Source organism: Crocodylus porosus, unplaced genomic scaffold (genome assembly GCF_001723895.1).
Source record: "Crocodylus porosus isolate Cpor-Errol unplaced genomic scaffold, CroPor_comp1, whole genome shotgun sequence".
NCBI lineage: Eukaryota > Metazoa > Chordata > Crocodylia > Crocodylidae > Crocodylus > Crocodylus porosus.
This window is the reverse complement of record NW_017728943.1, coordinates 61,081,465-61,109,357: the sequence shown is the minus strand read 5'-3', so window position 1 is coordinate 61,109,357 and position 27,893 is coordinate 61,081,465. Positions and strand designations below refer to the sequence as shown.

The window sequence follows — 27,893 nt, the reverse complement described above, 5'->3', positions numbered from 1 at the left end:
AAAAATTGCAATACTTTTAATAAAGCATGATAAAGTCTATCAAACCTGAAATGTGCAAACATTTTTATTGTGACAAAATTAAGCCAACCTGGAAATTATAGTTCATTTCCTAAAACTAGGTTACAATCAAAACAGGTGGTTTTAGTGATATGCAAAAAATAAAATAAAAAAAAAAAAATCCCCAATGAACACCATTGTATAATTTTATTTCTAATTTTTAAAAAAATATAAATGAATTTAGAAGACAAAAATCACAGTATAAGGGCCCTAACATTTTTAGACCATTACAAGGTACATAAAAATAGAAGACACAGATTCCTTTAAAACTTTAATCCTTTGATTAAGCAGCAAGCATATCACTCTTCCAGGCAAAAAAAAAACCACTGCTTAAAACAAACCCCGCCCCCAAAACAAGACGTGCAAACTGTATGCACATATTTTGCAAAGCACACAAAAGACATTTTTGTTATGTACATTTTTGTTTAGTACTACAAATGCTAGGATTTCCCTACTGTGTGCTATGGTGTATGTAAATTATTATACTATATACCCTTGCCCCCCAAATACAGCACCTTTGCCCAGTTACAGAATATTTAAACAGGGTTAAACTGAATTACAATGTACTGAACAGTTTGATAGCAGTTGGTGGTAGCCAATCATACTGCAACACCCAACATTCTGCATACTGAAATTCTACTGACAACAGACAAGACAAAAATTAGCAAAAGGTACAGTACACACACCTGGGAGACTTGATACAAATACTTAAAAAAAATTACTGAAAATGTATTCTATTAAGGTTAACAATTAAGTTAGGTATTTAGACTTATGTCAAAATGCACATTATAGGGTTCTTGCCAGCTTGGAAGTCTGGAGCCCAGCTAGACTTCATGTAATTGTTGAGGGGCACTTAACTCCCAGATACAGGTTTCAACCATCACTAAAAAAAAAAAACAACCCCAAAAAACAAAACAAAAAAAAAACCTCTTGGAGAGCTCCCATTTTACAACCTTACTTTTGTTTGTGGAAAAGCCACTATTTAATGCACATATGGTGCCTGGGAATCTAATTTTGGTATGCGTGCATGCTGCAGGGGAGGGGGATAGAAAGAGGGGGAAAGATTGTGAAGGGATCCATAGAAGAGGAACCCTTTTATTTCAATACATTTAGGAGATCAGCAAATTAGCAGCCAGATCTCTTAAGTTTACAAGAACTCCTAAAAAGAGTAGCTGAATGAAGAAATACAAAGTATATAGGGTCAAAACCTTAATCACATTTAAGGCTACAAGTCTCAAAGTTTAATATTTGAATTACAAATGCAGTACATAAAAAGCTGCTACAAGAACTTCCCTTTGCACAGATACAAGATTTTTGCAGACTGTTAACTGTAATTGTTATGAGTGCTGAGCCCCTGCATCTGTTGGAGGCTGGGGGATAGCACCTTTCAATTTTAATTGAGTATTCAGTTTATTCGATGTTCACCTATATCTCGACCATGAATAAGTTATGAAATTAAAACCAGTTCCAGATAAACAGCAATGACAGCCATTATAGATGCAGGTCACACAGCATTCAAACTAGAACTTTTCCCATAGCTTGATCCAGACCACATTGGCTCCTGAACTAACAGTGTTTGAAAGTTGAAACACTTCCTTATCTGAGTTTTAGGCCTAGTTTTCTAGGAAAACTAATGCACATCTATCACATTTTTCCTTTTATTTTGGGGTCATAATTTAGTCAATCCACCAAAATGCTTTGCTCCCAACCTAGAAGTCAGGCAGGCAAGGCTCAACCACAATAATACCACAGTTACTTGCTTTGTATTTGGTTTAAATATAAACAAGCCATCAAAATACAAGATAGGTCAGACAGGTGAAAGGAAAGGTTCCTGTTTAACAAGGCAGATGATTGCGTCTAACCTGCATCCTCATCATTACTACATTTGAGAGAACACACTCCTTTCTAACTGTCAACACCAGCATTTAGGCTACACTGGTAATCAAAGCCTTAGGAAAAGAGTAGTAATCTGGAATATGGAACTGCATAAGTGAACATTTAAGGTGGGATTAAACTCCTCTGTACTTAAACTGTAGGAGTAATAACTGGAGTGGCCGAACTGCAGTAGTTATTATTCTTCCTGGTGCTGGAAGTTGCCAGCCACAAAAAATGTTGCATTTGGAAACTGGACTCATAGCACTGGAGTGTTTATAAACTTAGAACATACACGTCACTAAATTTAATGTTTGGTAAAATAGCTCAGCAGATCTTTCAGATTATTCTTCCAAAAGGAGTATTTAATGAAAAATTACTTTTTTTTTAAACCAAAAAATGTAAAGTCAGTCTCAGTAAAGTATAAAATAAAAGAGAAAGCTGTCTACATTTTAAAAGTGCATGAAATGCTTCTATTACATGTCTAAACAGTGCCAAAGTGAATTGAAGGCTAACTATTAGTTCTTGCACTCCTAACATAGGAAAATGTAAAAGTTATCCCCCCATATTATTACTTAAAACAGTCAGGAGTTGTCACAATTCCTAGATTTAACAGACACTGCTTTCCTGTACTAAGATGTCTAAATATAAAGAACTTCAAAATAAATAGAGTAAAAATCAGTTAAACAAAATCTCGGTGTGCAGAACATTTATTCATTTAAGAGGTTAGCTTCCTTCAACAGTTATTCATACAGAAGAGGGCTAAACTGTAGGCATTGTTTTGCTGTACAGCTCTTCTGCACGGAAGATTCTTTTATACAGATAGTCATTCACATGGTTCTACTGCTAGTTTTTAGCTTCCTCCTCTTCTTGAAACCAGTTCAATACCTTAGAAGACTTGCTCTTTTCTCCCCTTCATTATTTGAAAAAAAAGTAGACACTGATACAATATTTAATTTTCAGGAGTTAACACAGCTCTGCCTTACTTCAATTTCTTTAGTGCAGAGAGGACTGTGATTCTGTCTGAATTCCAATAAGTGAGGGTGGCTGTTGGCCACTGACCGTGGACAACACTGGCCTTGGATTTAGACGAGGAGGCATGGAATTAGCTGGGCGGATGAGTGGTGGTGGGGGCTGGTTTAGGGTTGGTCTTGGCTGAATAAATCGAGCCTGTTGCTGAAGTGGTGGAGGCTGACGATGGAGAGCTGGAGCAGCAGGAAGTGTTGGACGAAGTAATGGAGGAGGCTGGTTCAAAGTTGCTACAGGAGTTGCTGGCACTGGAGCAGATGCCTGTGCAGGAGGTGAAGGACCGGAACACTGAGTGCCCTGTGTGGCCTGTACCTATAAAATAAAAGAAGAAAGTAATCCTGGAGACAGTACAATTTATTTTGCGTTGCCAGAGCCCACTATATGGAAAGCAGTATTTTATGAAATTGGGGTGGGGGGGGTGAGGGGGCAGCAAAGCCGGGGAAGAAAATAAAAAGTTACCAAAGAAGCATTTTAATTTCTAGATAGCTTAACAGTGAAACTAAAAAGAGAGCTTATGAAGCAACAGAAGTCCTACTTTTCTCTTGCATTAATACATGTTTGTTTATAAGTTCTCTATTTAAATATACCATCCTGTTCTCGATAAAATGAGAGCAAGAACTGGCCCTTCAGTATGCAAGTGTATCAGTGTTTATGAAGATGGTTTGTCATTCACCAAAATTAAAGTTGATTTATATTTCATTGAATTAAATCCTAATCCTCAATCCATGCTCACTTATGTGATACACAAAACACACCTCATCTTCTTCGTCAGTGCTCTTTCCTGATGGCACATTAGAAGTATTTTTTGTGTCCTCCCCTAGAGTAGAAGCATCACCATTAGAAGCCAGGGTTCCTTGTTCCGCTTCCCACTCCTGCAACACCTCCTCTAAGTTAAACCGACGCCTGTAGTTTACAAAGAAGTTCTTCACTTGACCCACAGTCTTGTTGCCAATTACATCTGCAATAGCTTGAAAATCTTTACCATATTTGCGGACACCTGGAAGGTAAAGTAAATAATATACCTGTGAAGGAAGAGAGTCAAGCACAGCTGTGTGATATACACAGACATGGTCTTTGGGACACTCAGCCAAGTTTGAAACTTGGAGAATTTAATTATAAGGCAGACCTCAGCCTCTATGGAAAAAAATAACAATCATTCTGCCTTGCAAACACAGCCTTGAAAGTGTAAATCAGTCCGGTTGGGGCTTGTAACTGACTTGTAAAAGATCAAGGGCTACTCAAAGGGCCAACAATCTACAGCCACAAAGGGCTCGTCTCTGTTGGGCAAACAATCTTTCAAGTCTTTTTTGGAAGGAGATTGGGAGGAGCCCATGAAAATTGTGTTGGGGAAATATATTAACTCTGAATGTTAACTGAGTGCCACAGGCTCAATTATAGGCTCCTTCCAAGCCAGTTGCATGTGGCTGAGCCAATTCCTTTGCAGAGTTGCTATGTGGCAGCTGGCAAATAGCAGCTAAGCTCACCACAAAAAATGTACTAGACTAAGCAAAAGGTAGAAAAAACCCCCCAGAATTCTAACATTTTGGCATTTTCTTTATTCTTAAATTCACAGCCTGTCTTCACAGTCCCATGTACAACATGGGAAACAACCCTATAAATAAGATTACAATTAACATATATTCAACCGAACAATAATAAATACTTATAAGAGGTCCCATGCCCATCCCCACCAACAAGCTTGAGATAATTATTTTTTCAATGATTTAAGCATTTGGCAACAGATACCAAAACAAGCTGTTAGGATCCAATTCTCCAGCAAAAGATGAGAATGATGTGAAGATTCTCTTCTTCCTCTTGCCAATTTTATGGGCCTCTGAATAAGACAGTTTCATTACAGACAGCCACATAGTTTCATAGTTGGTAGGGTCGGAAGGGACCTGAACAGATCATCAAGTCCAACTATTGTTTACTGTTCCCCAAAACCTTAACGCTGCCTTAGGCAACAGTGGAAAAATTTCACTTTCTTATAAGAAAAAACGCACGGGGTGAACCTTTGCATGCACAGGTCTTGATACATACCAGCACCAAATCGAACACCCTAATACTAGCATCCACCCTAGTACTAGCATCCAACTGACTACTTCAAGTTTTACCAATTCTTCTTAAGCTCAGTTTCTACTTAATATTTAGACAGTTACTAAGTCTATTCTCTTTTGTTATATTAAGAATAAATTGTCCCAAACTCCTCTCCTCGTTTCCCATTTTCAGAGGGGAAAAAAAATCTTCAAAAAGCCAAAATAAACACAAACTTTCCAGTGTTCCAAACTTAGTACCATGGCAAAAAGAGAAGTTTCATATTTCTGATCAAGTGGAAAGTTCAAGATTTTATAACCTTTAAGATTCTACTATGAAGCAGCTGTATTATATAGTCTAGGGTCAAACAACATGTTAATAAAATCAAAAACTGGAGAATCACTTTGGCTACTGACAGATTGGGAGGGAGTGGGGGAAGGAGAAGGAAGAGGAAAGGTGGGCTTTACCAGAAGAGGCAGCATGTTAGTTTGACCTGGCTTGCCCAACATCTGTATAGATCAGGTGCTTCTGTGAGGCTTTTTGGTGTTTTTATCTAATAGCAGATTCAATCAAAAAGCCCTACAGAAGCACCCAATCTATACAGATGCTGAGCGAGCCAGGTCAAACTAATGCAATGCCTCTTCTGGGCATGCACTAGGCTCAGTCTTACATCATGCAGAGTTTTAAAGTAAGTGCTGTTTTTGGAGAGGGAAGGCGGCAGGGAGGCTTACATCTGTAAGCAGCCTTTGTTTTCTGCTACAAAACCTTTCATGTGTCACAAGTGAAATAAAATTTGATTTATGAAGTGTAGGAATTCCTCATGACTCATAATAATTCTCAGAGGATATCCTTTCTATACCCAATAACAGGAAAAGATCCATGTAAGATGTGATGCCTCAGTTCAGAAAGAATAAGGATGTAGTGAGGAGAGTTGCTTAACATTACAGCATACATTTCAGATTTGCTTAAAGAAAAGCCATAAGCTACGGGTTGCCGTGCCCTTTTTACTTTCTGTGAAAATGTATCGTGTTCATTATATGTGAACAACAACCCATCAACAGTAAAGTAGAGAACTACAGTTGAAGCTTTTGAAGGCCCAAACTGCAGCTATTTCTATGTGGTTGGACTAAGCCTCTGAATTTTAATGAATCTGAGCCAGGGAACCACTTCATAACTTTTTTAAAAATGTGACATCACCCCAGTTAAGTATCACTGCTGTGATGCCTCAGCTTACCTCAGTGGTTCTTAAGCAGGGTGCTGCCATTGCCACCACCATGGCCATGGCCTGGTAGAACTGCCCCATGTTCCTCATGCACAACCAGATAAACCTAATGCAAGCAAAAATGCCTGCTTTTGCTGCAGCCCTTCTCAGTCCAGCCCCTTCAGTGCTTCTTCTGGAGACACAGGGCACCTATACATGTGCAGGGAGGCTGCTCCAACACGCTGTAGTTATATCTAGGGCCAGACTAATACATAGGCAAACTAGGCACATACCTAGGGTCCTGAGCTGTGGCACAAATAACCCCATCTGCCTCCCTTCCCCTGCGCAGGTCTTACTGCTGTGACGGCTGCTTCCTAATGGTGGCTCCAAGCCCCACTCCCCACAGGCAGCAGTGCCGGGGTGAACAGGGAGGTCTCAACTGGCCCGAGGCCCATGGGTTTGCCTAGGGCCTCACTAAAGTGTTAATCTGGCCCTGATTACAGTGCAATGGAGGAGGACAGTTGATTGAGTCTGCTGGAGTGTGGAAATTACTGCACCCCAGCAGCCTCCTGCATCATGTGTATCAGCATCCCCATGCTGAAAAGTGGTGGCAGGGGCACTAACTAAAGCTCATTTGACAAGCTTTAGGTAAAGCGCCCCCCACCACCATTCTTCAGCATGGGAATGCTGATCCACATGACACTCTGGGCACTCTTGGAGCCGCTCTAATTGAAGTACACCTCCCCACACCCCCTGGAGCATGTGTAAAAATGCCTAGTTCCACCAGCCTTGCATGCCTGTTTCAGGGGCAAAAGCAGACCAAAACAAGCTGCAACAAAAACGCAGTCACTCATGTCTGTTTTAGGCTGTACTTGAGCATGGAGCAGTTGCAGCTGGAGGCTGCTGGTGCAGGGCCCACACCACAGCACCCCTGAAAGGATGTTGCAGCACTGAAACTGATTACAACTTTGATTGCTGAGGCCAGTGGTGAAGGCAGGCAACCAGTGACTGCAGGGTGTTGGCAAATGCAAGAGTCAGCAGAATAAGTCTGGGAGGAGCAGCGACAAGGATTTTAACTCTGTTCAGACAGCCCTGTACAGGGATGAGATGAGTGCTTGGCTACTGCTTTAAAAAGCAGGTTTCCCCACTATGCTTCAATCCTTTTTGTTCTGCCACATCTTTCCTACAAGCAGCAAAGAAAGAACCTCACTAATTCACAATGTTAATTAAAAGACCCACTGCACTTTACCTACTAACTGGTTTGAATTAGTTAACAGCAAACAAAAGATACCATAAAATAAAATGCATTTCTCTCACTTGAAATATGTAGATCAGGTTTATTCATTTTAGCCTATCAATACTCATTCTCATATAAATAGTTCTCAAAAATATTACAGATATGAATACAGCACTCAAGGCCAACATGTGTACACTTTATTAGTATGGTTTCATTGCATCTTGAAAGTGTCAACCAGCTCTTTAAGCCAGGTAACTCTCAACTGATATACAATGCTTATCATACAACCCTGCAGTACAAACACTACCCCAAGTTCTTTCTAACATCCTTGTTGAGAAGAGCATTGTATAATTAGATTTGATCTCTTACTAAAAAGGATCTTGAAATAAACAAAACAACGCAGGTGCCTACTTTACAGAGGGGCCAACTTTCTCCTCTCCTTGCCAGACTGGGAACTAATCCTAGTCACACAGTTACTTGAAGTGAGCTAAATTACCTAGTTACTATTTTAGTTTTACCACATTTTAATTGAAGTTTCTAGTAGCAATTGGTCTGTTATCTGTACTCCTGTCTCAGAACAACACCAAGAAAGAGATAGAATGCAGTGATCTCATTTCCTAAGTGTGGACTGGTTTTAGTAGTTTCTGTACTGGCAGTAGCGTGACCTCAGGAGGTCAATTGTCACCACACTAAAAGGACTGCCGGGGGTGGGAACCTAGTTAGGTTCAACTTTAAAATGGATCTCGATAAGTTTATGAACATGGTTGTCTGAGCTAACCAGGGAGTGAACTCTATGACCTGTATGGTCCCTTCCAACGCCCACAGTCCATAATTCAGTTTTTTCAGGCTGTCTTTTCTCCCCAGATAGGGGCATCAAATGAAATGGACCACCGTTTCTCATCTCTTATTTTTAGTTGGTCACAATGTTTTTTTGTTTGGTTATTTATTTATTTTTAAGTAAGGTGTGCATGTACAATCATTTAACACTAATATTTCATAACCATTTCAAATTATGCCCACCACAAACACTGGACTTAGTAAAAAATAACCAAGTCTGAACTTATGTAATAATCAATATGTATGATTAAAAACTGTAACAATTTGTACATATTGCTGTTAAGTAATTGCAAATGAAAGCCATTCAACCTTTTAAAAAAAAAGTTTCTTTCAAAAATAGGTTCAGCATCAATCAGTTTTCCAACAGCTTTCAAGTAGCAAGCATTCAGTGAATATAAACAGGCATATGTAAAAAAGTATTCATTTTAAAAGGCGATGAAGAAGAGAGGACTGCATGACTGTTAAAGTAATATTGAGCTGATCTATTACATTTCATAGACGTTAGGGCTAGAAGGGACCTTGAAGATCATCAAGTCCAACCCCCTGCCCCAAGGGCAGGAAGTCAGCTAGGGTAAAAGGATCCCAGCAAGATAAACATCCTATCATTGCTTGAATGGGTCCAGAGTAGGTGTCTGCATTGTTTCTGGAGGGAGTCTATTTTAGCCCTTGGGGGCTCAGACAGTAAAGAAGTTTTTCCTTACGTCCAGCCTAAAACTGTCATAATCTTCTCTAAAATACTGATCATCAAAATCTTAAAATGTAACTAAATATGCAAATTATTTTTATGCAACTATTTCTATTTATACCTTAATGTTTTCTGGATTGCACAAGACATTATTTTAAAACAGAACAAAATCTGAATTCTTATGCATGCACGCACATAAATGCACGTTACCTGCATCCAATAGCATACCAATAAGTGTATTTCCAATCATTAAGTGTGTTGGTATAGCATTTGTCTCCGGTTTTAGATTTTCCAGTACAATACTGAATGAAAATCTACATATGAAGGGACAATGCAGCAGTTAAAGGTAACCTACAAAAAATGGGACTTTGATCTTTTTGGTTCTTTATGGATGTGTAAGAGTCTTCCTATTCAATACAATAGTATTTCAGATCCAACTAAAGTAGAACACCAGAATTAGAGTCTGGTAATATTGTCATTAAGAACCACTGAGAAAAGTTATTTTCTGTTACTTTGTTTAGAACAAGTGTCTACTAACAGCTATTTAGCTTCAATTACCAATTAAAATTTTGAGTAATGACAGACTGACACACTTACACACTCCTTTCAATTAGAAAGTTAAATGCTAGCAATATTTCTTCTACTTCCCACTGATCTTCTATTAAAAACAGAGACTTGACCTTGACAGTCTTTTCAAGATTAAAGAACATATTTCCCCCTCCTTGTTAAAAAATAAAGCAAAAACAAATAGCTACTTGTACAAAATAAGAGGCAAAAAAAAAATAAGAGTGAGGATTGTGGCATTTAAGTCATCTGTATGTCAGTTCAAGATGAATTGTTACAGATTATCCCATTTAACATACCTTGCACTGCAAGAAGCTGCTCTTCTGTGGTCCAACGGGCATTGATTTTCTGATTAGTCTATTAAAAAGTTAGAGAAGTTGCACAGAGATTGTTAAAGTACACTCTGAAAAAAACTGTAGAATACATGAAGATAAAAAAAAAGTTACATGATTTAGCTGAAATTAAGTTTACTATGAAGACATATCCCTCCAGTCAATAAATCAAGCATTTAGATTATGAATTCTATCTTAAATTTACTAAAAAGGCAGGCATATTTGGATTACTGTTTAATTTAGATTAGGGCTGTCAAACTATTAAAACATTTGATCATGATTAGTTGCGCAATTAAAAAACAATTAGTTTCAATTAATTGTGATTTTAATCGCACAGCTAAAACCACAAAATTATGCAGGTACTTTGTATGGTACAGGGGTGGGGTTTTTAAATTGGGTCTGGAGGCTAGGGTGGGGGGAACCCCCACATGCTCAGTAGGATGCCCAATCTGAGCAGGGTCTCTGCAGAGCTGCCCTGAGCCTGGGGTGTGCACTGCTGTCCAAGCATAGCCCCAGTGATAGGCTTACCCTGCCCTCACCCCAGGAATGATGGCTGTGGATAGACCGGCCTGGGGTCAGCTGCTTTGGTTCGGCCCCAAACTTCCCTGCTTACTCGCTCAGCAAGGTCCCAGGTGGTCCCAACCTGCCCTAGGCCCAAAAGATGCCAGGCAACCTCACTGCAACCCAGCGCCTCCTTCCCCAAACCCCCAGTGCTGCCAGCCCACTTGCAGGTGGGTGTGCCCCCGCACCTGCCTTCCTGCTGCAGCCACCTGGAGCCTGCATCCCGCCAACACTCATAACAGCAGGGCTGGATGGCATAGTTTCATAGTTTCTAGGGTCGGAAGGGACCTGAGCAGATCATCTAGTCCGACCCCCTGCCATGGCAGGAAAGAATACTGGGGTCAAATGACCCAGCAAGATGTTCATCTAACCTCCTCTTAAACACCCCCAGGGTAGGAGCCTGCACCACTTCTCTTGGAAGCTGGTTCCAGACCCTAGCCACCCTGACCATGAAGTAGTGCCTCCTGATATCTGACTTAAACCTACCCTCTGCCAGCTTGTGACCGTTATTCCTGGTCACTCCTGGCGGTGCTCGCAGGAACAGTGACTCCCCCAATGCCTGCTGATCCCCTTGACTAGTTTATAACAGGCCACAAGATCCCCCCTCAGCCTTCTCATAGGGCCTGCCCTGTTGTCCCCTGATCACACGAGTGGCCCTCCTCTGGACCCTCTCCATACTGTCCACATCCCTCTTGAAGTGTGGCGCCCAGAACTGGACGCAAAACTCCAGCTGTGGCCTGACCAGTGCCGCATAGAGGGGGAGGATCACCTCTTTGGACCTGCTCGAGATGCATGCCAAGGTGCGTTTGGCCTTCCTAACGGCCTCTCCACACTGCCGGCCCATGTTCATCTTGGAGTCAATGATGACCCCGAGATCCCTTTCCACCTCCGTGCTGACAAGAGGCGAGTTCCCTAACCTGTAGGCATCCTCAGGCCCCATGGCTCGGGCTTGGGGTAGGATGCCCAGGGACCCCTCAGGCCTGAAAGCAGTTTATGTCCGAGCTCCCTGGCAGTCCTGACCTGCCCTAAGCCTGAGGGTGCCAAGGCAGCTCTGCTGTGGCTCAGCACTGCCTTCCACAAAAACCTGGTGCTGCCAGTTCAGCTGCTCGGGGCCCTGGATGGAGGCTGTGCATGGATGTGCCCTCCTCCCCACCCCTTCTGCTGCAGCTGCCCAGAGCCCATGCCCAGGCTGCCCTACAGCTCCTCTGCACTGCCACTGCTGTCCCACTGGATGGCCTGCAAGTGGCAGTGATGGCAGGAGGGCAGGCTCCAAAACCATGTGCACTATTATTGTGTTAATTTTTTTTTTTTTAACATGTTAGTTGGTTCTTGCGTTAATTGCAAATGCTAACAGCAATTAAACTGACAGCCCTATTTTAGACCTAGATTTCTTTGCCAGCTTTCCCTAGATCTTAATGCAGTCTTTCATATCTATATAGTGCTACTGGTGATCAGTATTTCCAACTGTTCAAAAGACAATTTTATTCCAACTTGACTGCATACACACTGTATACCCATTCACAGGGAAGTCATTTCAGTAGTAAGAAACAAACCTATTAATTTAATGAAAAATAACAACAGATAGTGCAAGATTTTATTGGAAAACATGGACAACAGAAGGCACTTAAAAAAAAAGAGCCAACAGTTTTGTCATCAAAAGTAGTTCTTTGTAGGGCACCGACTGCTGTGCAGTCCTCTTTTGTAATTGTCACAATCTTTTACCATTTATATCTATTAAAAAATAGCATATTTTGCTGATTTCTTCCAGAGACCAGTCACCTCTACCATTACATAACTTATATTCCATTTAAAAAGTACATCTGAAATGCAACACTGTGCAGCAGCAAATGACTCAAACTTATGTATTATTATATCAACTCAACAACTGAAAGTACATTGGCACAAGTTTTAGCACTTTGTGCTTATTTACCTCAGGTGGTTTGAATTCTTCTATCCCGCCTTCCATTTTCTGTTTAAGTGCACTGTTTACTTGCTTAGCATTTTGAACCTTGGTCAAAAACAACAAAGTTAATCAGCTCCACAAAGAAAGTTGATCACTTTACACACATATCTTCACTAGGATTGCCACAAGTGTACCTCCTAAGTTAGAGAGAGAAACATTATGGTTTAAGGCTCCTCTACTTTTAACTGCATCTTCACAAACGCATGCTATCCTGGAGAGAAAGACAGAAAACTATTTAAACAGCCTTTCCAAAGACAGTGATCTCATGTTTGTCTAGCAGGATGATGAACCAGGGGAAAAAAGTTACAATAATAAATTTTCACAAAATTACCCAAAACCCACATAGGAAATGAAATAATACAAAATGCTCCAAATAAGGAAATTCTGAAAACCAATACATGACAGATGTTGAGCGAGACAAATTGTACATGTAACTTTTTTGTAAAGGCTAAATTCTTCCTCTCTCCCCTATAACGACTCTTCAAAAAACATTTCCAGCTACCTTCCTAATGCAGTCTAGTTTTACTGGTGTCAGGTTAGCTATGATCTCCTGATATGCTGTATGGTGGAATTATTAAATCCATTTAGAGGTTGAAAACTTTACAGAAGGGGCAGCTTTTACCTCCCACTTAACACACTCCTGTTAATATAGTTTATAGTTGGCACAGAAGTGATTGACAGATGGCTGCATATATGCCAGAAGAGATCTGCATACTGCAGAACAGAGCCATATGAGTGCCTGAATGTGTGGGAGGATATTTTGCAAATCTGATGAAGAGAATGGATTAAATGTAGCAGAGACTACAGATCTCAAATGCTGCATCCACTAGATCACTTGGACAGAAGGGAGTAGTATAGAAAGCCGGGGGTAAATGTTATATCACCTAATCAGAAGCCAGGAAGTCATATAAAAGAAAGAACACTATTCAAAGTTCCTTTATTGTTTATAGGTAACTTCATAAATTAATCTCTTCCACTCCTTTCTTTGGTTTTATAATTTTTTCCATAGATATTCCATCGAGTATAAAGTCAGATACAGTACAAGAATCTTACTCCATCTCATTTTCTGTTATACAAATCCCCCCCTCCCCACCCCCAAAACTGCTCAAGGTTTAAGCAATTTTTTAGAAATGGATAGTTTTACTTTATTTTACCCTCAATAACAGGAGTGTAGCATTAAAAAGATAAGAAAACAACTGAGTAGAACTAGCAAGTTAGAAGGACTAATTTAACAAGTCTCCTTAGAGAAAGGGATTAGGACAATACATCTTTCAAGTACAAAAGGTTTGAAGCAAACAAAAAAATGAAGCAGATAACCCAAGATACCTGTCGCTTCAATGAGATTAGCTCCATATCCAGCTGTCTAAGAATTGTATTGGCAGCATTGGGACTACAGGAAACTGCAAGCACATCTTCCTGGGTCAGATACATGCCCTTGGGTGGACGACACTTAGAACGCTGAGAGTGATGGCGGTGCTGTAAGCTCTGATACTCTCTTCTACCCAGCCCTATTTTGCTGGTTTGAACAGGTTGTTCATTATTGCCCTTAAATTTACAAGAGATAGGTGATTAAAGGATACTGCAAAATATACACACTTTTTAAAAAAAAAAAAAATAAAAGAAAGATTTACATAAACAAGAAAAAAAACTATAAAAAGAGAAGGGCATTAAAGCATTGTTGTTGATGTTTTGCTATCACATTAGCTGTTGGACAGGCCTGCAGTCAGCCTTTAAGAAGTTTTTATTCTTCTCAAAAGTTTAAAGCTTGGCTCCATACCACTCTAATGGTATTTTCAAACTGTGTTATTAGAATTATTAGCATGCATATTGCTACAAAAAGGGAGGGGGTCAGGAAATTCTTGTGCATTAGAAGTTATCAATTGAAAGATGTTTTATAAATGTTCTATTACGTTTCTATGAAGGTTGCCTAGCATCTCCCCATTATAAAGCTGTTTTCAGATGCTCAATGTGTTGCTAAACTTCAGCTGCCCCAGCTTCAGTTTTCCCATGTAGCCCTTTGTCTCAGGTTGATTTATTATTATTATTTTTTTAAAGACTTCAGCCCAAACAGTTCAGTTGTTTTCAGAAGCAAGGACAGAGGAAGGTATTCCCCCCCGCCACCCCAACACAAAAGATTCCATTGCCATAAGATATGCTTGAGCGTCAACATCTACTTATACTGACAAAAATATGTATATACAACCCCACAGAACATGCTCCCTCTTGAGTGGGCACATAGGGATGAAAGTGATTTTTCCCTTTAGTGGCTGCTTCAGGGGCTCAAGTGGCACTAAGCACTTGGAACAGCTTAGAGGAGGAAGCTATGAGTTTCAGATGCAGAGAAGCCAAGAGCCAGTTCTAGGAGAAACTGAGGAGTAGGTGCTAAGACCTGCAGAAAATGAGATGGGCCGGTTTGCATGGGTGTGCATAGGGGAAGGGTGAATGATCAGGTAAAGAAGTGGGAGGAAACAGGAATGGGAGCCAACAGCTGAAACAAGACCAAGATCAAGTTGAGGTACTGTGATGAAGAAAAGTCACTGGCTGGGCAGATACTGGGGCAAGTACTGACAGAAGCTGTGGGGCTGGGGGAAACAAGACTGGAAGCCAGCATGAACACAAAACATGTGTATGTGCACATGTGCAGAAGCATGGCAAAAAAAAAAAGAAGTCACAGAACAGTAAAAGGCACAAGGTCCAGCTAAGCAAAGAGACTAGAAATAGGGTATCAGAACACAGAGCCAGTACAGATTGAACCAAGACAAAAATGGCTTCAAGGTTGGATGAAACAGAAAGCTTCCTTCCAGAACCTGAAATGAACACCAAATTCTGAGCGTTTCAATTTATAATTAAACAAGATCATGTAATTCAATACTACTGTAATGCATAAGAATAAAGGGGAAATATCAATTTTGGCCACTCCTAAAATCAAGTGCTTGATCCTGTAACTTCGAAAGCATTTTTAATGCAGGGTGCATGCACAATTTTCTGGGTTAAACAAAACTCACACAAACTAGAACACTTGCTTTCCCTTTCAATTCCATTATGAGGGATCTTTAGCCCCGCATGGTTCATCAACAGGGTTGATACAGTTAAAACCACTGCTTAGACTTCTTCCACTTGCATTACTCAGAGGTAATAGATCAATAACCCTTCACCTGGGCAAAATATTAGGGAACTGGAACATCTCGCCAGAGGGCTTCACAGGCACTTGTTGACAGATCTCGTCATCCATTCCAGGCTCTGCAAGACTGTTTTCTAATCACAAGGCCTCTTCTACCGATTTACTCTTAACATGACCTTGTCCTAATGCAACTAATCCCAGTCTCCAGTCTGTTGGCTTCTACTGTTAGTTTCAATTTATACCCCTCCCCATTCCAGTTTCTAATCTAATCCGTCTTCTTCCCCTGCTCTTCCCTGACACCTATCCTACTTTGTACAGTCAATCCCACTTCTCCTTTCTCCACACTGTTGCTTTGTCAGATCAATGATTCCTCCCCATGCCATTTACTTTCCTCACTGGTTTCCCATTTTAGTCATCTTAACTGTGTCCCATCCTTTCCTCCTCACTCAGAGCCATCTCCCATATATTGTAATCCCAGACTTACTGCCTCAGTGTAGTTCCCTCCCCAATTCAATTTATGTCCATTTTACATTTGAATCGGATGGCTACCTCCTTCATTTTGTCTGCACACATAGAAATAAGTTGCATAGGATCATAGAAAAGTAGGGCTGAAAGGGATCTCAAAGTCATTTAGTCCAGCCCTCTGCTCAAGGAAGGATCGTCCCAACTAAACCATCCCAACCAAGTGCCTGTCTAACCTGCTCTCAAAAACTTCCAAGGATGGAAATCCCACAACTTCTTTAGGTAGCCTGTTCCAATGCTTGACCACCCTCATAATCAGAAGTGCCTCCTAATCTCCAAATTTCTCCTGCTTCAAGTCATGGCCATTGTTCCTAGTCCTGTCCTCTATGGCCACAGAGAAAAATCCATCTCCATGCTCTCTGTAATTCCCTTCACGTATTTGAAGGCTCTTATCAAATCCCTATTCAGCCTTCTCTCCTCCTGACTAAAACAATCCTAGGACTTTCTCAGAAGTTTTACCTCCCAGTCCCCTAATTATTTTTGTTGCTCTGTGCTGTATTCTTTCCAAACTATCCACATCCTTTTTGAAGTGTGGGGCTCAAAACTGGACAAAGTACTCCAAGTAAAGCCACATCAGTGCCTAATAGAACAGAGGAATCCTTTCATTTGATTGGCAAGTGACACTTTTGTTAATACAACCCAGGATGCTGTTGGCTTTTTTGGCAGCAAGAGCATACTGTTGGCTCATATTCAGCTTATTGTCCACCGTAGCCCCCAGGTCTGGAGCACTGCAGTCTATTCTGTATTTGTACATGTGACTCTTCTGTCCCACGGTGCAGTACTACACTTCTCCATGCTGAATCTCATCTGACTGATTGCAGACCATGTCTCCCATTTTATTCACGTTATTCTGAATCCTAACCCTACTCCACACAGCATCTGCAACTCTATCCAACTCGGTAGCAACAGCAACACCATGCATGATCAATCACTCTGTGAGGATGCTACATGTGGCAAAGTCTGATCAGCAGAACCAGCTGCAAGAGGCTCAAAACTGCTCCAAGAAGGCAGACTTCATAGATTTTAGCTGTTAAGCCCCACCAAGTTTTCAAGCATGAGAAAAATTGACATTTGGCTAGCATGGTGGATTTTCAAAAGGGACACGCCCAACATTAAAGGCCGTATTCCTCTGCCAAACTAAGAGAATACTACAGAGCCTCAGAGAGAAAATACACTGAAGAAATCAAGAGTTCTGATCAGCATTCTTCTAAAAACAGAACAAAACAAAATAAAAAAAAACCCAAACAAAAAACCCTGCATAGCCTGAAGAGGAAAAACCATGAACTATAGAAGTTTCAGCACAAATTAGCTGCACATAAATAACTGACAACAGGGTTTAATGAAACGTTAATGACACTCCACCTATAAAAATTACATTGAGGTCCCTAACTTTTTTAAAGCTAAAAAGCAAAGTCTAAAAATGTTACAAAACACTGACATTAAAGATGATTTCTTCACACTTCCTAATTTTTAGAGCTTGACTTCACAACCTTATTAATGTTCTTTTACCATGTGTGTATCTAATATAGACACCTCTCTGGGAGTAAATCCCTTGATTTTAGTTACATATTATACTGCATGAATTCCCAGTTCTTATGGTTTATCACTAGTGGCCACAAAATTTACAGCCATGTGGATGAGGAGTAAGCCCTAACTTCCATGTTAGCTCGCCTACTTCAGCATTTACATTTTATTGTTTTTCCTCTTTTCAATCTTCTGCCATCCAAAACTGCCATCAGCATAATACTGTATATGGGTTCCTCTTCTTCCTAATCTCTAGGAGAAGAAATGTGTATATTATACTTCTCTCCCTCCCATATGTCAGTCTACCTTAAGTGTCTTGTGGAAGTTACAAGATATGCTTTAGATCAGGGGTTTTCAAACTTTTTGGATCAGTGGACCCCTGGCATGCAGACATGGAACAGGGGGTGGCATGCAACTGAATGTGGAGCGGTGGCAGCCGCCTCACGCAAGCTTCCCCCACCCGCCATGTCTGGCTGGGCAGGCAGCATGGGATGGTGTGTGGCAGTGCTCCATTCCTGTGTACCCCCAGGGCCTTCTCAAGTATCCCCAGGGGGTACACATACCCCTGGTTGACAACCCCTGCTTTAGATCAAAGCCAATTTTAAAAAGGGCTCTAAACATATTTTGATGATGCCAGTTACCACTGATTTTGGTACATTACCCTAAAAACAGCAATTCAAAAAATCTCCACTAAATTAAGTTGAGGATGCACCTATTTTTATTGTACAAATATGATGCACCTTATGCCACCAGGCCAGCAAAGCAAATACAATGCTACCTTTTCATAGTCTGATTTACAAACTTATCAAATGCCATCTTTAAAAAGTTGTTAGGCTGCTTGCCCTCAACTCCCATTGAATAGTTATTCTAGAACCTAATTCCTTTGATAATTAGAAATCTGATTTCCAGCCTAAAGTTTATTCACAGACAATTTATACACATTTGTTCCTGTGCCAACACTGTTCTAACTTAAAATAATTCTTTATCCTCCTGCATGCTAGTATAGAGGGCAATCATATTCTCCACTTAGCCTTCAGTTTCCTAGGCTAAACAGCTTAAATAGTTTTAGGCCCAAATCCAAAGTTAGACTCAGCTGCCTAAAAACCAGAATGTAGACAGACCTCTGCTCAGCAGCTTATTAAACTTGTGATACTTAAACCTTATTATCTTTTTTTTCCCCACAAGACAAAACTGCTCCCTCAGGAACTGCAGTTCTGCCTCCAGGACACCTGCAGAACTATCCTGATCTGAACAGCATCCAAGTTTTCCCAAGAAGCTCAATTCTGTAGAACTATTCTGAGCACACGTACAAAGCAGCCACTTTCACTCAGGGAGAGGACTCCCTTTCCCAAAATGCTAGCTAGAGGTCTTGCAATTAGATTAAGTGGGAGACCTGAGTTATATACCCACCCATGCCTGGGGGAATTCAAGCCTGTCTCTCCCAGGAGAGTGACCTAATTGCTAGTTTACAGGTTTGCCTGCAAGAGGTTGTATCCAGCACTCCTGATGAAACTGAGTCATTGTATGGTGATGAATGCAAGACCTGTAAGGCCAAGAGTAAAACAAGTGGGATGACTCCATAAGCAGCGATTAGGGCTTTCAGATGCATGGAGGTAAAACACATGAACAGTCAATGGATAAGAATAAGTCCTGAGAGCATGGACAAGAACCCAGGATTCCATTTCCTATCTCATATTAAATACTAGCCTACAGAATCTAGCTCCCTCTTGCAGACTTTTTCTGTCCCCACAGATATCGTATTTCTTTTTTGCAAAACCAATCCTTTAAAGCAAGGGGTAGGTTGGTTGGGAACATCCCTTACAGCCTGGTGGGATTAGAGCACTCACTGGGGTAGGGGGCAGGGGTAAGGAAGTAGTCCCATGGGATTAGAGCATTCCATGGAAGGGGGAGTGTGGAGGAAGACAAACATAGGATTTAATTCTGTCCCAAGCCTAAGGAAATTCAAACCTTGCTTCCCACTTCCAGAGCAAGTGATGCAACCCAGGGGCATCAAAACTTGACTTGTTCCTACTCTACATATGCCACTTGCCAAAAAAGGGTTGTGTAGCTGCTCTTACGTCCTGAGGGGACATGCTCCTGACAGCATTGATCTAATGGTGACTGCAGGAATTCTTTTAGCACAAAATACAAGGAATGGGAGCAAGTGGAATGGTCTTGTTTCTCAGCAGCAGGTTTGGAGTCACCATGGAAGCGGCAGAGAAATTCCCTTAAGTCTTCTCTTGGTATGGGAGACTCTCCATTCATCACGGTAGCCCAACTCTCCCTGGTTCTGTCTAAATCTATCTTTCTTGAACATGGGCAACCTGTATCTCAGTATTGTATGCAGTAAAAGTGTACCAAGGTGAAACCACCTTCAAAAAACAAGAGAAAAGAAAAGGACTAATATATATGTGCTTTCCTGCACTCCTGAATTGAGGCCACATAAACAATCCAAACTTCCCTTCGGCTAGTCTTGACACTTTATTTCAATAATATTCATTAGTGCATTGAGTCTTCCTGTAATTTTTAGAGGGGTTCTCAGCTTACAGAAGCTATTTCATACATAGCATAGGTATCAAAAGGAAAGGTAGATGTGCAATCCCCTGTAGGGCCAGGTTATAAAGGATAGTCCATGGCAGAAAATGATTGCCAATCCCTGTTCTAAGGTCTTTAAAGAGAGAGGCAAGTGGAATGCTTAACAGATAGCTAAAAGGTGCTAAGTTTACAAAGCCTGGCTGCTTTTTTTTTATAAAAGCTACTTTAAATACTGTGGGTATTTTATACTTTAGTCACTCCATTTCAGTAACTTAAGAGTATTACCTGAAAAATAAATATGCTACTCATTAAAAGACGTTTCTTCCTTTAAAAATTTTAGCATCTGTGGAATTAAAGAATAAGGTCATGTCTACCAATCACACTTTTTTTAGAACATTACTTACTAAAGCAACAACCAACATGAATTTGTTCAAAATGCGTTTATCTAGGACTCTCTCCATCCAACTCATGTTGTGTTAAATCTTACTTCAAGTAGGTTTAACTCATTTTAATTAGGAATAGCAAGAGTAAGAGTGGCAAAAAATGGTCTAAGGTGCAAAACAACATGGATAACTCCTCAAGGCTTCAAACAAACAAGCTTCTCTTACTTGAAGAAACACCTTTTTAAAGGTTTTAAGCACAACAAAAATGCTTACTGTCCTCAGCATTAGGAAGACAGTTTGGTAAACAGACAGACATTTTACCAAGCAGAGGGCAACTGATTGATAGGAAACGTAACTGAGAAGGGCTTATGGAAGTTAGCCAGAGACCAAAGAAGTGTATGTTACAGATTGTACAGCAATTGTTTCCCTAAATGAAGAAACAGTTTAATCCAAATGCCAAAACCAGATTTTTGATGGCACTCCTTTCCATTCCTACCACGATTCACAACTTCACAAAAAAAGTGTTACTAACATTCATTGTTAGAGTGTTCGTTACCTCCTTTTTGGTTTCTTTTTTGGGATCATAATCACTATCATTTCCATCCATTGGATGTGCTTCTTCCACATCATCATCACTGCACGTAAAACAAATTAGTCATATTGGTTCTATTTATCAGTTATGTTATTTCATTTTTACCAACACAATTAGCAATTATATAGTTAAAGGAGCAAAGACACACCTTAGTCAGTTATATAGTCATTATAAACAATGCAACTAATTATTATTTTGCTAATTTTTTCCTAATATTCAGTGCTTTATATTTCCCTTTGTTAAAAATTGTAATAAAGCAGTAACAGCTGGAGGTATAAAAGAGTCTTTTGTTGGAAAAAATAGTTTAAATTTTGCAGGCTGCTTGCAGACATTAACCCCCCCCCCCCAAACAAACAAACGAAACAACACAAAAACAAAACAAAAAACATGCTTTACCGGAAGCAGCAGTACGTTACTTTACCTCACCTCGACATTGTCTGTAAAGATCAGGAACTTCAGCGGGGCTTTTGGCACTTTTATCCAATAGCTGATTGAACCAGCTTTAGCTAAAAGTACCTAAAAGGCCTCACTAAAGCACCTGATCTTTACAGATGTCAGGTGAACTGGGTTTTAAGTAATGTCCTGCCTTTTCTGGTCATGGGAATGCGCTGAGCTTAGAATAAAGAGCTTTTGTGGGGGTGGGGTAAGAAAGGATGTCTGCAAACACCCCTAGTGACCAGCCTTGGCTTCCAGTCTCCCAAAAACACCAGAGGTATGCAGAAACAGATAGCACTGGTGCTACATGTTTTTGCAGGAATTTTGAAGTGCTAAAACAATGGATCTCAACCAGATTCTTGCAGCACACATGCAGTCTTTCTGCATTAGGGCTCTCTGATACCTACGGACCTACCTAAACGATGGCAGAAGTTTGCAGCAGTGACGATGCCTCTAAATCTTGCTCTTTTAGCTGCATGTGCACCCTTCCACCCCTATCACTAGATGGCAGAGAGGCAAAAACTGCATCAATAATTTATGGCTTATTCTGTCATTTGGTTACTGTATTCCAAATGAATAAATGGACAGACTTCTAGAAATGTTTCCTCCAAAACTGAAGTGCACTTACACTAAGTTTGTACAGCTATACCTGTACCCAAGATTTTAAGTGTCTAGGGCACTTAGTTATTTAAGGAATATGCAACCTACCTTTCACCTTGATTATTCCTATTAGCTAGTTTTCGAGCCTGTCGATCCATCAAACTTGTCCTAGAACGAGTCTTTTTCCAAGAGTAATAATATTTTACAAGGCTTGCAATGGTTTTGTCTGGAAGCTAGAAAAATCGATTCAAACAGAAAAAAAAATACAAATTGTATTTATTAACTCCACTCAGTACAGTAATTATGCTGAAGTTATAAACAAACATATACAAGAAGTATTATTTAAATGCATGGGAAAAATGTAAAGAGAAATCAGTGTCTCAGCCTTTTTGCTCTAATCACAAGCCTTTTTATGCTTTACCCCAAAAAACCCCCTCTCGTGGTACTTTTATAAAAAAGTAAGAAATTTACAGTTCCATGAAACTGTAAGAACAGAATTTAAGTTTTAGTTTTTAAGCTATTTTGAGCAAAGACCTTTTCTTTGGACATGTCTCTAGAAAATGTGGCCAAATGATTTTTATCCTAATAAAAACCCTTGGATGCAAGTAAAATTATAACAATTAAATATATATACAACCAAAAATATTACCTTACCATTTGCTGGATCCTGTGAAAGCTCTTCCCATGGAAACTAAATGCTTGTTCAAACAGGACTTTATCTTCAACTGTCCACTCATCAGGGAAAGGAGTGAAATTAGGGAGATCCGCAAGAGACTTCTCAATGTTATGTTTATGCCAGAACAACATGCCAAGTGCCTTTGAAGAGAAACAAGACCTGTTGTTTTTAATCAGACTTCTTGTAAAGTGCGGTGACATGTAATAAAAATTCCACATGGAATACTTCTCAAAAGCAATTCACATATTTTGTCTCTCTTCTATTATGTGGATGACAGCAGATTACAAGAGAATTTTGTAAAATATGAACATTTTTGCATTTTATTTACGCTGCAGTCAACTTAAGGTTAGCATGGCAGCATCATCTCAGAATTAACACATTAGATTAATAGGCCCAAGCCTGATCTGTTTTCTCTCTCTCCATTAGTCTAGATCTCCTTGTGTATCTTTTCTAGACCACCAGGTTCTGATTCCCATCTCATTTCACAGCACTGTTCAAGAACCAGAAAACTATCCAGAACTCTTCATCCACCTACTGCATGTGGACAGGCAGTAAAATACTCACCAAGATAAACGTTTAGAACCGCAAAAACTAGAGCTAAAAGTTCTGCTGTGGAAGTCTCACTTTTTGGAGTGTCTTCTTAACAAACCTTAACCCCCTCACCAAATAAGAGTTGTCCAATTTGTATGAGAGACTTCTCTTGCCCCTAGCTATAATGCTGAAGAGAAGCTTTTGTATTTTAAATCTCTCTACTTACACCAACTAATATCTCCACATTCCTGGTGAGGATGTTAGACCAGACATGCCTTAGAAAACCCTTCATGGACTTTATACTTAGTGTTATACTAGACTTGGAGAATTAAAAGAGCTAAATAGTTTACAAACTAAACTAATTAGTTTCAAACAATTAAAGTGTGCTCAACAACTCACCATCAAGTCAAGGCTTTGATTTAAGGTCTTTCAGTAATCAGGGATACAACACACTTATTCCTTTAAAAGTCTAAAAGTCATACCAAACTACATACACCTTCTGTTTACAAAACATGTTATTTCATTCCTCTTTGGTTTGGTTTTTTTAAAAACAATTATTTCTCACTAGTGAGTGTTGAATTTCACTCTAAAGAAAACTTAATAGCTTGGTGCTGTCACAAGTTCTCATCATTGAGTATTCTCATTGAGCTAACTTTCCTTTTTACTTTTTTTTTTTAATTTGTAAAATTCTGTAATTTAACACACATTTTAGGGAATGTTAACTAGCAAGGTTTACTTGTACTTTAAAAGGAATACATCTAGAAGCTGGTAAAACAGAAAACTTTTACTTTCAATTTTCACCATTCTAAGCCCTTAAAGTTCTAATATCTTGACTGTTTCTTTGGATCTGAAAAGTGCCAGTTGAAGAGTTTTCATTTTAAAACAAAACATGTCAGAGACATCTAATTAATTATAATACCTGTGATCTATAAAAGGCCGCACTGATCAATGTTGTTTAAAATTTAAAAAATGCAAGAATTCCAAAATTTAAGAAATAATTAGTCCCTTCAAGAATATTTTCCCTTAATAAATTATATTTAAGTTATATACATACACAATTGCATGACATGCCCAGCATATCAAGAAACATACCAAACCTTTCAAAAGTGACATTACAAGCTGAGCATGTCATGAAAATAAAGAGTTCAATCTTTTGCAGAGAATCCAGACCACAACTGTATGCAGATCCATAAAACTGCTGTGTTTGCTGCCGGGCCTGAAGAGAAATAGCGTTAATTAATGGCAGCCAGGAGTAGTATTGAACAAAAAACTGTGATATACTTTTACACTGAGCAAAATCTTAGACCACCACTCTCATTTAGTGTGCTTACCTGTTCCACATTGTATCCATGCTTTTCCTTCGCTATTGCAATATATTCATCCACTGTAAAAAAACCAAAACAAAAAAAAAAAAAAAACACAAAAAAACCCCAAACCAGAATTAGTTTTTCTAGAAGTATTAATTCCACTATAAGATTACAGAAGATTGGCCACCTAGTGCAGGAAAGCAGAAAAAAAATGTAGGTGTGCAAATGTAGGTGTATAGGACTGCAAAGAGCCTCCTGTTCTAGAAGTCCAGTTCCCTGTGTCTGCAGGCAACCATTCGTCCAAAGGCTCTACAAGGTCATCATCCACTTGGACACCTCACACACCATAGCCACTAAAAGCCCCCGGGGAAGGAAATGAGACTGTCATAATGAATATGCCAAAGGCAGCGAGCAGAAGAGACAAGCTTGCTGACAACAGCAGGGAATTTATTAGCATAATAAGCATTGGCAATCCTAGGGAAGAGAGGACAGCCTATACTAAAGAGAAAGGAAAGGCAAAAAAAACCAAACAAAACCCTACAGTCCTTATTACCAAGCTGAGCTGGAAGGAAAATTTCCTCCTGACCTGAAATATGTCAGCTGACACAAGGCTGAGGGCACAAGCTGGGCCCACCAGCCAACTGTAAGGAAAGTTTCAAAGTACAGGAAGGAACACCAGCAAACCCCAAGTAAACTTCTACTTCTGTAGCCAACATTTTAAACTAGGGCTTTACAACTTCTAAGTGGCCAGAGACCACAGGCTCCCTGGCCACATACTATACTGCACCCCCCCCACATCTTTTCAACACTATGCTGCTTGGTCCCATACTGCCTAGGCTTCCCCACCACTACACTGTGCCACTGCCCCTGCACTACTCAGGGTCCCCAGGTCATGAATTCCACTCAGCCATACAGACCATGCTGTCTCACCCGGGTCTGCCCCCAGGATGTGCAGGAAATTGAAGCTGGGGGAGAAAGGGGGAGCCTGGAGACAGCAGTGGCAGCAGTAAAAGGATGGGTGAGCATTGCCTGGACCAGGAGATTCAGGTTAACCCCTCAGGAATCATATGCATCTTGCAGGCCATCAGCTGGACAGCCCTGCATGCCCAAAGCATTGGGGGCGGCAGGGGCAGGGGAGCAGCTATTCTTCCTGGTTCAAACAGGTGACCAGCAGAAACCCTGAAGCCTAGTATTACCAAGAACCTCCACCACTGAGACCCTATTTCCTTTAAACCCCACCCATAAAAAAAGGTGCCAAATATACAGCTTTACTTATCACTGCTCCAATTATTGCTCATGGACACCCACACTCCATTACAATATCCCTTCCATAAGCTTACCAAGCTTCATCTTGAAGCAATGCATTTTCCTTGCCCCCACTACTTTGTCTGGAAGACCACGCCAAAACATTACTGTTCTGAAGTTTCTAGAGCAGTAATGACCAGGTCTAAAATCTGCCTGTGACCAGTTGGTAGCCATCCGATCATCTACCTAATATGACACTTTTCCCTATGTTGCATCTCTTTAACCTTCCTTTCATACACTGCTTACTTTAACAGACCCTTGTTCTGCAAAAAAGTTATATTCACACTTAACTGCACAATGCAAGCAGACTACAAGAGTCAGAGGCTCTCTAAAGCATATAAAATTACGCACATGCTAGTCTTTGGAAAAGCCAAAAGTACAGGAAGTTTCTCCTGCAGTTTTACAGCACCAAGCACAGGCACCTCTATTACTAACTGTACCAAAGGGTATTTATCAACGTATTGGAAGGGTGGCGGGGGTGCTGTTTTTAAGTTACCACCAATTTGTTGAATGGTGGATCTTCCACAAAGCCCCACTACAGAGGACATTCAAGGAGATAAAGAGTCAAGAGATGTTTAAAGATATCAGTTGAAAACTAACTGAACTTCGCTAGTATGCAACATATAAAGACCCCACAAAAACACAAATCCACCTAAGCCTGAATGCACTACCTCACCAACAATGTTTCCTATTTCATCACGTATTCCTAGGTCAGCTCAAAACTCTTACACTACACATGTTATTGAACTGGAATATTCGCCATCATTTAATGACCAAGGTAACTTTAGTATCCTGCTGAGAAGCCTACAAAATCTGTTCTCAATTTGTATTTGTTTCCTCATGGAAACTCCCTCGCTCTCATTTAATCCAAAATTCAGGAGGTTGTCAATAAATTCAAAGGCAATAAATTCAAGACCGATATCAGTACTTTACCTATACCAGTTCTAAGACTCTGGAGTCTATTACCACAAATTATGACAGCTGAGAGTTTACCAGGATTAGTGAGAGAGGGCAAGGCAATCGGAAGAATATCCAAAGTTATAGCCATAGTGTTAAAAGGTAAAACAAGAGCTTTGGAGGGGATATAAATGCTCAAGCTTAAGGATATAGATCAAACTCTTAACAACTGGGGGTGTGAGGAAAAAAAACTTTGTTAAAATATACTATATTGCATAACTCTCTTATCAAGTGCTTCGGGGAAGAAACCTTGCAAGTTGGAGGGTGGATACTGAATTAAATGAACCACTGGTGAGATGCAGCACGAGAATTTCTCCATTTAAAAATTCTATTTTGAAGGGAAATAGCAGGATATGATCAGTTTTTTCTACCAAGAGGGCAGCAGACATTTGCATCTGCACATTGTAATAATGTCATGGAGTCCCACAGCATCTCCCCTGCTACAACTCACCAATGCAAACTTTCATAGCAATTCTCTCTCTCCTGAAAGGATACCGTGAAAAACTTCCACATGATTAAGTTACCTTTGCCCTAAGGTTAGTATAAAAATGTTGATAATAGTGGATCTCTCTAATGAAGTCTCAAAGTTTAATCAGTTCCTACCACAGGTTTCTAGCAGGCAGCCTTCCTTTCCTTTCTCCCAATTCTCTGATTAGAAATAAAAAGGAAAGGAAAGCAAAAATAAATAAGTAATAATAAAAAATAAATAAATCAGCAACTTTGTTGTTTCATCCAGTGTAATTTCTTTGATCTCTCTCCACTAAAAGGGTAACTGCCTCCTAAAAATTAGGAGTAAACAGTTATGCATCAGAAGCAGTTAACTAGGTTACGCATGCAAATCTCTTAGGGGAAAAAACAAACAAACAAAAAAAGACTTACACTTGGCATCTGGAATACTATGATACGGAGACCACACAAGCATCCCTCCATTGTCTTTATCAGTATATTTTGTAGCACCTAAAGGAAAAGTCACATCTTTTAGCATTTGCAAATGCATGGTTCTCTAGGTCACATTTACAAGCATAGTATATAA

The 27,893-nt window shown here is 40.0% G+C and overlaps 1 protein-coding gene and 1 long non-coding RNA gene across 2 annotated transcripts; one reads left to right on the top strand and one right to left on the bottom strand.

Annotated features, from left to right (window-relative positions):
• On the bottom strand, positions 1-27,857 carry RCOR3 (REST corepressor 3). The gene is made up of 11 exons (XM_019548573.1): positions 27,740-27,857; positions 24,623-24,675; positions 24,346-24,507; positions 22,739-22,900; positions 22,193-22,317; positions 21,014-21,092; positions 13,699-13,917; positions 12,340-12,417; positions 9,816-9,873; positions 3,714-3,955; positions 1-3,270 (listed from the first exon to the last, which is right to left on the bottom strand). The coding sequence occupies exons 1-11, from the start codon at positions 27,855-27,857 to the stop codon at positions 2,926-2,928; spliced, it is 1,641 nt and encodes a 546-aa protein (XP_019404118.1). The 3' UTR covers positions 1-2,925.
• LOC109319694 lies at positions 3,962-4,950 on the top strand. Its single transcript, XR_002103596.1, has 2 exons — positions 3,962-4,827; positions 4,865-4,950. It is a non-coding gene; the product is annotated as an uncharacterized LOC109319694 (long non-coding RNA).
• Positions 27,858-27,893: the final 36 nt, after the last annotated feature.